We start from the raw sequence: 10,663 nt of genomic DNA, 5'->3' as shown, positions 1-10,663 counted from the left end.
CCTCCCAAAGGCGCGGGATTACAGGCTGAGCCACCGAGCCCGGCTTCCTGGTTGATTTCTACCTATTCTTAAACATTCTGCTTAGGATTTACCTCCTCCAAGGAGCTTTCCTTAACTGCCATTCTTCCAAGTTCTGGAGCTCTGGAGTAGGACTGACTCTACTCATCACTGACTCTGGAATCATATGTAAGTTTCCTTTCTCCTTCAGTCTTCAATTCTCCATGTGCAAAATCGGAATATTCATGTCCTGGCAGTGTTCTGGGAACTAACACCCACAAAACATTGAGAACAGATAGTGCCTGGTGTTTTGGAGACCCCTCGGTAAATGTCAGTGTTCATAATCATTGTAGCTGTCGTCAACTGGATTACAAATATCTCCTTGCAGACAGTGAGCTCAGAACATTCGCTTTTGTGTCCCAGCGCAGAACAGAACAAAATACCCGAGTGTCTGTGGAATGTTTGCTGAAGTGACTACGATTTGAAGAACACCACAGTGTGCTCAGACCACTAGCCCCTCCAAAGCTACCCAGTGTCAAGGCTCGACAGCAGTGGTCCACAGCTAGGGGAACTTCTGTAGGAGCTGTGACTACCCTCCCCCACCCCACATCCAGGAAAGGCAGACCCAGGACAGGGAGAGCAAGATAGAGCTCTGAGAGCAGCACTGAGTCAGGGGTGGGAGGCGGGCTGGAAAACCTCTGCCTTAGTCACACTCCCTTGGGAAGTGGCCAAGGAGGGAGATCCTCACAGCTGCTGGGGCCTCCTGGGGCTGTCTCAACTTCCAGAGAGGAGACAGAGGCTGCCTTCTCACACTGGGCTCATTATGGTTGAGTGGGGTTACAATGATGTCAACTCTGCTCTCCGTCCAGGACCCCAGGGACCCAGTGCCGCTGGCCCTTAAGTCCAGGTGAGTCTAGAAAGTACCCCTCCTGTCATAGAGGTGCTTGCTGAGGTCATTGTCGGTCACCTCCAGCCCTGCCCCCTTCTGGAAGAGCTTTTCTCAGAACATACCTTTGGTTCTCTTAGATCACTTGAATATTTTTCTTTTGCATGGATAATACAAATCATGAGACTGCTCATGTCACTTTAGACTGCCACCCATGGCTTGGAGCCATGTCTGTACCTCAACGGAACAGTGTGAGACACAGCAACCTCCAATCTGCTCTCTACCTCCGCCCCACCCAGGTTTTCACTCTCCTTTATCATTTGTATTTTACAAGGTCCCAACATTTTACTTGTTATGCTTTTGAAATGCATCCTTGAATGCTGCAGTTCCTTTAGGCAAATAAACAACAAAGCAACCAGCCAACCCACAGGCAAATGAAATATAACAGCTTCCTCCAGGTAGACATGGAACATGTGCCTACTTTTGTGTAACAGACTAATTATGCACAGGGGCTGGATCTAGGAGTTTCAGAAGGTGGCAGCAGAAGTCCATTGTGGAAGTCATAGTCCTAATGACTCCCCACCCCCACTCCCCACCCCATCCTGAGGCAGCACCTTTGAAATGAAGCCATTTCTGTGCAACGTTCTGGGAAACTCCACTTGCCATGTGAACTGGCACTGGGCAGCCTAGGCATCATGAATCAATGTCTTATTGGGGAAGACGCTGGCTCCTTGCTTACCTTTATTCCTTGGCCAAGGCTTTCCAAGGAATTAATATCCAGCCCTTCCTTGCAGGCCTGCAAGCAGGAGATCACCTTCTGGCTTTCCATTTTGCCTGGGCGGATGGTGAGACTGGCTAGGCTGCCATGGAAGAATTGAGCAAACCGTGGTTTGGTGACCTCTCCTCCTAAAAAGAAAAAGAGCACTGTCACTTACCCTGTGGAGAACCACCACCTCAAGGCACCATCTGGCCATGGAGCCAAAGACACCTTGACGGTCCCTTAGGTGTAGGGATAGGAATTACCACCTCAAGGCACCATCTGGCCATGGAGCCAAAGACACCTTGACTGTCCCCTAAGGCTTCTGCAGGATGAGTGTAGGAGCTAGAATCTCATCAAGAGGATGTTAATGCTGCGAATACCTTGGCACTTCCCAGCTGCACAGGATTTAGGAAACCAGGCATTTCTGAATTTTAAAAGTTTACTTTCAGGGGCACGCTGTCTTGGAGATAGGAGGGATCTACAGAGTAAAAGCAAGGAGGAAGAAGGAAGCTATCATTGATTAAAGTCTGGGCCTGCTGTGTACCAATCTCTCTGCCAGGGACTTCACCTGAACAAGCCTGCAAGGAAGGTATCATTTTTCCCAACAAACAGGTGAAGAAGAGCTTAGAGATTCTGAAAGATGAAGGCACTTGCCCCAGGACACACAGCCAAACACCGAAGCTGGTACTCTAGTTCTGGTCTGACTCCAAAGCAGGCATTTGCTTCCCTCCATTCCACTGAGAGCTTGGCATGTGATCGAGGAAGCCTACAAACACTACATCTTGGGCTCTGGCTTTCTTGCAACGTGTTGATTTCACACCGGCCCAAACTTGAGGCCTTTGACATATTACGATTACCCTGATGCTGTTCCACCTCAGACCTTTCTTTCTTTACCCACATCCTGTTTTCTACCGTTCTCTCTGCTGGCTGTGCTGAGTCCCAAAGGAGTTCAGCCCACTCTTACCTTGTGCCAGTGTTCCAAGTACTCCTGTTACAAAGCCAGCCTGGATGCCATGCCCTCCCCCCTTCCCCCTGGTTTTCCAAATCAGGCCTCCCCTTAGGTCCCTTTAGTGCCTCACCTCCTCCAGGAGGTCTTTCCCACTGACTTTACTGAGCACAGCCTCCTTCTACATCTGAGTGACTACACAAACCCAGCCTGGATCTTGACTGCTGTTTGTTCAGAGAGAAGGCAGAATGCATACGGAAGATGGACCTGGCTTGAATTCAGCTTGGCTAATTCCCCTTAGGAAAGTTTAATAAGCTCTCAGGCTGCCGTCTGCTCACAGGACATGCTTCTGGGCTTTGCCTCCAGGTTCTCCTGGGCTCTCGGTGGCTCCTGCAATATGCATGGCTAGCACCCTCCCCCACCCTCCCTGCTGCCAGTGCCTAAGTAACAGAGTGTGCTCCAGTGAGACTCCTCTCTGCATAGGCCTCTCCAGCTTTTCCTAGAGGGCAGATTTCCAACAAGCGGCACCACAAGGACTTCTTTGTCATTCTGGGAGCCACACTGTGCTGACAAAGTCTAGACCTCAGCTTGGGGCGGGCAGACTCTCCCTTGAGTGCTGCTGTCTCAGCCCTCAGAGTAGTGAATGCCATTCGTTCCTATATTCTTTAGAATTCTCATTACTTCTTACTCATCCCTTGTTATTCCAATCCCCTGTTATAGTTACTAATTTCTTATGTTTTTCTGTTGAAACTACTGGATCAAGACTGACAGACCCTCCATGTTTGCCCACATGCCCTTGCTTACACTCATTCCTCCTCGTGCTGACACGCCACCCCAAGCTGACCAGAATAGGCAAATCTCAGTTCTTCAAGGCTCCTGAAGCCCCCTGTCCCCTGCTGCTCTTGAAAACCCTCCCTGAGTCTCCTGTCCACCATGTCCCCTCCTTGCTCTGAATCCTGCCCACCATGCCCCCCTCCTGCCTGAGCCCCTGTCTAGCACACCCCTTCCCTGCCCCGAGCCCTCTGCCCACCAAGGTCCCTCCCTGCCCTGAGTCCTCATCCTACCATACCCCCTCCCTGCCCTGGTCCTTGGAATGCTGACAGTTCATTTTAACATATCCCTCCCCACCTGGCATTGTTGGCTAATGGTTTACGTTTGTGTTTATGGCCTCAATAGCCTAAAATTGTAATTCCCAGTCTAGGCTACACATTTTAATCATCTGGGGAGTTTTCAAAAGACAAACTGATGCCTGGTGCTGGGACTCACCCCCAGGGATTTTGACTTAATTGGTATAGGGGAGTTATAAAAATTTCTCAGGTGAATCTAATGTGAAGTCAAGGTTAAGAACTACCAGGCTACAGCGTCTTGCGGTTGGGCCTCTTGCACACCCCTCTTGCGATCTCTATCCTTGGTGCCACCCTCAGGCTTACTCTTGTCACCCTGTGCACACTGCTGTAATTTATTAGTTTGAGTCTTTCTCTCCTGGATGGCAGGGATCACTCATGCATTATTCATTTTAATGAAGACAATACTGAGCTAGCGTTAGGGGCTGAGTGCTGCAACAGGCACTTTGCATAAGTCGGCTCATTTATTCCTCTCAACAACACTGGGCCTCTTGTGTCCTCCCAGCCTCCTGCACCCTGCCTGGCACACAGCAGACTTCTTATTGTCTTGCCAGATTGAAGGAGATATGACTTGAATACCAGCAGAATGGTGGGCACTGTGGTTGTCCTGCCAATATTTATCTCACTCTTTCCATCTTGCAAAGGTAGCCCTAAGGTTAGGGTGGAGGAACTCTTTTATTAAATTAAAGCTAATTAGGTTAGCCCATCCCTATTGCACCAGTGATTGATTCAAGGTTCAGCCTGCAATCCAGGATGAAGCCAACCAGCATCTGGCATTCAATAAGCCACAGAGATTGGTCCAGGAATGATCACAAGATCAAATTTAGGCCACTACCATGGGATGAGGAGTTGACTTTGCAAGGGAAGCTTCCATCTTGCTCTTGAGAAAGTTTCTTTTGCTCTCTTTCCTCAGAGACTGTTAATGTGAAGAGGGAGGGCCAGGCTGCTGCAACCATCTTGCCAGCAGACAAGGTGACTAAGACACTGCACAGAGGAGGGCAGCACCAGGGGAGGCCCAGCAGGGCTGAGCAGAGCCTGAGCAGACCTCCTCACTGCTCTGCCTCAAGCCATCCTCAGCTAGGGGAGCCACTCATCCATCTTGACGATTTGAGTCATTTTGTCCCAATAAAGTGTTGTTACTTGCCACTCAAAGCATCATCACCTTAGAAATAATAGGAAAAGTTTCTTTGGAAGCATTCAGTTTACAGGAAAATCTATCAGATTTGGCCTGGAGGCATGACGTGGGATGGCCCAGGCTATGAGGGAGCTAACTGGGGCCTTCTGATCTAGATCCTCAAAGCCCCCAGGATAAAGTGCTCTTCTGAGCCATTAACATGTTCCTGCCCTGGCAAAGGAGCATCTCTGTTGACCGGAAGGATGAAGGGTGTGTACCTGGGTGGAATGGTGGAGGTGCTCCTCTATGGCATCCAGTTGGCCATCTCTTCCCTGCCTCCTCGGAGCAGCAGATCCAACAACAACAACAATCATTTACTGGGCATGAAATTGGTACGCCATGACATGTGGCATCCTCAACATACATCATTTCATTGAGTCTCCATAATATCTCTGGGAGGTAGTTACTCATTCTCATAGTTACAGATGAACCCGTTAGGCTCAGAGAGGGGAAGCAAGTGGCCTAAGGTCACACCAGTAGGAAATGGTGAGATGTGTCTCTACGGTGTGAGTATGTCCATCCATACACAGGACTAGCTAGGGTGTGCTGGTGGTGTCAGTCAGCCGGGTCTAGAGTGAGGTTGAGAGAAAGCCCATTGAGATCTGTCCTCTAGCCCCCTCCCCTGCTCACCGGGCAACTATAAACTAAAAGGTCAAACTCCGTAATTCTCTTGGATCCCAAGACAGTTTCCTACATGCTGTTTTCTCTCAGCAAAATACACTTATGTTCTATATTTTTGACTCAAGAATTCCAGATCTGTGTTGTACGCTATTAGCAACGAGGCTCCAGGATGTTGATTCAATAAGCATTTTTCAATAGGAGGCAGCATAAAATTTGAACTATATTTGCCCTCAAGGATGTTGGAATGCAGGATTTTAAAAATAATAAAAACATTGAAAATCTCGTAATCTTTTTAATATCTTGGGTGTCTGCATAGAACACGTGACTCCTCTGTTAATTAACATTTAAACACAAACATGCTTATGAATCATTTTAAGAAACAAAATAACTTGATTTCTTCCATAAAGGACCTTCTTTAAATGTTTGCAAACAAGATTTTGGTTTCCTGAGGCTACATTTGCACCCATTTTTAAAATGCTTGCTATATGCTTAGCCTTCTGTTATCATCAGACAATTTAAGATGTGAACCATGCTTTTTGGGAACTTATGCTCAGTAGGAAGAATAAAGTAGAGACACTTTGAGAGTAAAATAAAAATATAAGAGTAAATTGCCAGTATGACATGTTCTAAGGCACGATGTGATTAATTTCCAAACAATTGCTGTAGACAATGTGTACAACAGGTAAGAGGGAAAAAAAATAACCATCATTTATTAGGGCCTTGAAACATGGCATGTTCTTTCGTATGCTATTTTATTTTATCCTTAAGTGGAGGGATAGTATTTTTGAAGTCTTTAGCCTCTGTTCTTTTTATTTCTTCTTTGTATTTCTTCCATCTAACTTTCCGTTTAAACACACCCTGGCTTTGAGCTCATTGTCATGGGGAGGGTCTTGTGGCAGGGAGAAGGGCAGAAGAGGCCTGGAGCTGAGTCTCTGACTCAGGGTGGTTTCCAGAAGCCTAAACCCTTAGGAGGGTGGGGAAGTTCTGGGTATAGATCAGCCTTTGGGGAAAGATGAAGAAGGAGAATTTGCTCCCCACCCCCAACATTGAAAATGATACTCCAGACACAGGGGTGGGTGTGGGAGTGGCAGGGAGGATGGGGAGGGAGATAAGACATCAGAAGCACAGAATGAAGGCACCCTTAGCCTAAGCCTGTTTCTAGAGTTGAACCCTGGCAGAGGTATGTGATGCCAACAGGGAACACTAGCTTGATGCAGCTGGGCAGGTGGGCCATGAATGTTCCTATGGAGAAAGCATGAGAAGCAGCAGAAATATTTGTGTGCCCCTAAGTAAGAAAGACAGGGTAATGCCAAGACAGCTGCCAGTTCTGTAGGGCCATTAGCGACTGAGGACCAGAACAGGTGAGCACCACTTCAGGGTACACCTGCATGGAAAATTGCCTGGAGGTCCCCTCAACACCCTAGCACTATATAAATCTTTCTGCGATCAGTCAGCACCCTAAGGAAATGGGAAAACTGTAGATCAGCAGAGGTTATATCTTTCCCTACTCAGGTGGAATGGGGGACTTGAAATGAAACAAAGACGGATGTGAAAAACATAATTTTTTCAGCCGGGCTCTGTGGCTCAGCCTGTGATCTCACACCTTTGGGAGGCTGAGGTGAGTGGATTGCCTGAGCTCGTGGGTTCGAGATCTGCCTGGGCAGCGAGACCTCATCTCTATAATAAATCAAAAAAATCAGCCGGGCGTGGTAGCACATGCCTGTAATTCCGGCTACTTGGAAGGCTGAGGCGGAGGGATCTCCGGAGCCCAGCAGGTCGAGGCTGCGGTGGCCAGGAGCAGCCACTGCACTCCAGTCTGGGTGACAGAGTGAGACACCAACTCAAAAAAAAAAAATTTCTATATGAATTGAGATTCTTACCTGCTACACCTACAACTCCTTTTACAGATGAAGTTTTTAAAGTTAGATAGTTTGATCAAAGCCACATAGCCAGAAATTAGTAAAGCCAAGATCCAAACTCAGGTCTTGCTTGCTCCCAAGCCTTTGCCCTGCAAACCAGACAATAATCTGTGACTGGGAAGGGTCAAGGGGATTTCTTGGAGGGGGATGGGTGGGACTGCCTCAATGCTGGGGGACAATGCCCAATTATACTGGGTTCTGTGGACATGGAGTGGTTTCAGCAGTAACTCTCAGTGCCTGGGGTCAAGTTTGGGGGAAGCATGGTTGTCTTAAAAAACTGTTGCATTTAGCAAACACAGTTTAATGTAGCCTGCCTTATTCTGAATCAGAGTTTGCATTTGGGAATGAAGAGTTTCACATTTATTACCCAACCTCCCACCAGTTTCCTTTCATCTGAGAGGTGGGCTTTTTTGAATCAGCAGTGTCCACTTTCCTCGAGGAAAGTTTTGAGCTATAAGATCTATGTAGTGTGAACGTAGTAAGTCTCCTCCCTGTGCAAAGTATGTTCAAGGTGCTGCTGGTCTCTCCTGCTGTCATTTTCATAGCTCTTTAGTTTGAGAAACACAGGGAAAGGAGTGGAGACCACACACCCTCTTGCTGGAGTTGGATGCTGCTCTGAGCATGGCTGGCTCGGTGAACACAATTTCATGGATGCTCGGGCATTCATTCTGAGCAATGCAAATGACGAGACCATCTGAAATCTTGCTTCTCTCATTTCCTCATTTCAGTGATGGAGACACCCATTGGAACACAAAGACTAAGTGAAGTGTGTAATAGACCCCCACAAGCTGGAGCTTTTAAAATCTGTCCACACAAGTCCAGGGGATGCTCATGCTGCTGCAAGATGCAGGCGACTTGCGGAGACAGATGACCTGTCATCATCGCTGGTCATGACACACTCTCAGCAGGTTTTCTCAGCCCTTTCATTTTTTTTATATCCATTTTTCCAGCCTTTCCAGCAAACATTTATATGGCATTACAGTGAGCAAAACATACAACTTAGGGATGACTCCAAATGTCAGCTCTCTGGGGTTGGTGACCTAAATTCACGGAATTGGAAAGACCCTCATATATCATCCAGAATGTCATCTTCATCCTTCAGATGAAGGAACGAAAGGCCTGAGAGAGGAAGATGCTGTCTTCAAGGACCTGCAGCAGATGATAGTGAGAGGAAGGTTCTAGTTTTATCCTCTACTAACTTGGAATCCAGCCCTCCCCCCACTAAACTATCACAGGCCTGATGGGCCTGTAGTTATCTTTAGGCCTCAGTTTGACTTTGTCCAATCTGTGGGAAAAATGCCAAGAGAGATTGGGCACATCATGTGACTCCAGATTCCAGAATCCTCTGTCTTCCTTACTTGGCTGTGGTGGTCTAGCAGCGTACTTAGAGGTGAGGGCTCTGGTGCCAAAGACTTGCATGCCAGTCCAGCTCTCTATGACCCACAGCAAGGGTACTCATCTGAATCCCAGTTTCCTCATTGGCGAAGTGGGGGTCATGCTTATGCCTACACCTTGGGTTGCTGTGAGGACCATAGGAGAGCATGTGCTCAGTGCTCTGCACTGTGCCTGGCGTATCGAACAGCTCAGACATGGCAGCTGGTCACCGGGCAGCAAGTGCCAAGGAACACCAGGATGGGATGCACTGGTGAGTTTTCTCTGTCTTTCTCTTTTCAGTAGTCTCTTCCTCCCTCCTGCTGCATGTCTTTCGAAGATGCTAAGATGATACTGTTTTTGCTTTCATGTACCTCATCAAAGTTTCCAATTAATAAAATCTTCAAAATAAGATACAAAGTTTATAACTCAGTTGCACTGTGTTTCCAAGCATGAGTCACTTAACTTTAAACCTGATTTCATCTGTGTTTTTTTCAAATCAGATGTACAGCTGGGCATGATGGCTCACGCCTATAATCCCGGCACTTTGGGAGGCAGAGGTGAGAGGATTGCCTGAGTCCAGGGGTCCAAGACTAGCCTGGGCAACTTGACGAGACCTTGTCTCTACAATGAATCAAAAAACTAGCCGTGCATCGTGGCGTGTGCCTGCTGTTCTAGCTCCTTGGAAGGCAGAGGTGGATGGATTGCCTGAGCCAGCAGGTCAAGGCTGCGGTGGCCGTGAGCGTGCCATTGCACTCCAGCCTGGGTGACAGAATGAGACTCCAACTCAAAAAAGAAAAAAAAAAAATCAGATGTGCCCCCATGACAAATGCAATCCAGGGCCTAGAATAATATTTTCTGGATTTTTAAAAAAAATATAGACAATTCCAAGAGATATCCTGTTAGTTATCTATCCGTGTGTGTCAGAACGTAAGCCACACACAAACTTCATCAAAACATCCTCAAAAATGGGATAGAATTCAACCAACATTAATTCTCAACCTTCTTTAGGTTCTGGAGTCATGGAAGGCAAAGTCATGGAGCTGAGGATGTGTCAGGGCCGACTGCCCTTGACCCTGCAAACTCTCAACCTAGTAGGAGATGAAAACCTGCATTAATAACTCTATGGGGAGGTTTCCCCAGAAACACTCACAGAATAAGTTTCATGGTGAAATAAGAGTGGGAAACATGAAGTAAGTAACGCCAAACAGGTTACTTTACTAGAGGGCTTTGGAGAGCTTTTAATAAGCTCGTGTGTCTTGTGACTCTCAAGTGTGGTGGTTTGGGGATAGCTTGTGCTGTGCTTCCCCAACTTGACCTTGGCCTCTTTGTAGAAGGGGAATCCTGTGGGACTGGAGCCTCATGAAGAACTCCCTGGGAAATGCGACCTGAATGTAAGGCAGACTCCGCTAGTACATGTCTCTTCTAGGAGCAGAGACCCTAGGGAGGCAGGATAATTTCAACACAGACTTTATTAAGAGAAATTTGTACTAAATTAGAACAAGCTCATTAACTGAAGGCCTGTATTCCAACTCTCTGTGCTAATGCCAGTGTCTGGCAGGAAAATGACCTGAAAATGTGCAACAGAGCTCAGGACCACAAGACGCCCCAGTTCCCCTATACCTGGGGATCATACCCTACCGTTCACTGTAATTCTCAGGGGTTATTTCTGCCTTTGTATCCCTTTTTGACCATTCCTATTCTTTGCCTTGGCTCCCTCTCCCAAAAGTCACAATGGAGGCTCCGTGTCTGTCCCTTAACAGTCTCTAATCTTTTAGAAACCTCTCCTTTTTCTACCTCTTGCTGCCTTATTTGTTCAGTAGTCAGCAGGGTTCAGCCATATCAGGATTTAGGGAAGAACGCCT

At 47.4% G+C, this 10,663-nt stretch overlaps 1 protein-coding gene across 1 annotated transcript in view; it reads right to left on the bottom strand.

Annotated features, from left to right (window-relative positions):
- Nucleotides 1-10,663, bottom strand: part of CLSTN2 (calsyntenin 2) — a 418,317-nt gene that overhangs the window by 19,306 nt on the left and 388,348 nt on the right. The window contains exon 10 of the mRNA XM_021712857.1: nt 1,623-1,789. Coding sequence (XP_021568532.1) covers nt 1,623-1,789 — 167 coding nt within the window. The remainder of the gene's footprint in view (nt 1-1,622; nt 1,790-10,663) is intronic.

Source organism: Carlito syrichta, unplaced genomic scaffold (assembly GCF_000164805.1).
Source record: "Carlito syrichta isolate Samal-C Ts95f unplaced genomic scaffold, Tarsius_syrichta-2.0.1 Scaffold91100, whole genome shotgun sequence".
In the NCBI taxonomy this organism is placed as follows: Eukaryota; Metazoa; Chordata; class Mammalia; order Primates; family Tarsiidae; genus Carlito; species Carlito syrichta.
Note: the sequence above shows the minus strand (reverse complement) of the source record. Positions and strands in the feature narration are given on the sequence as shown.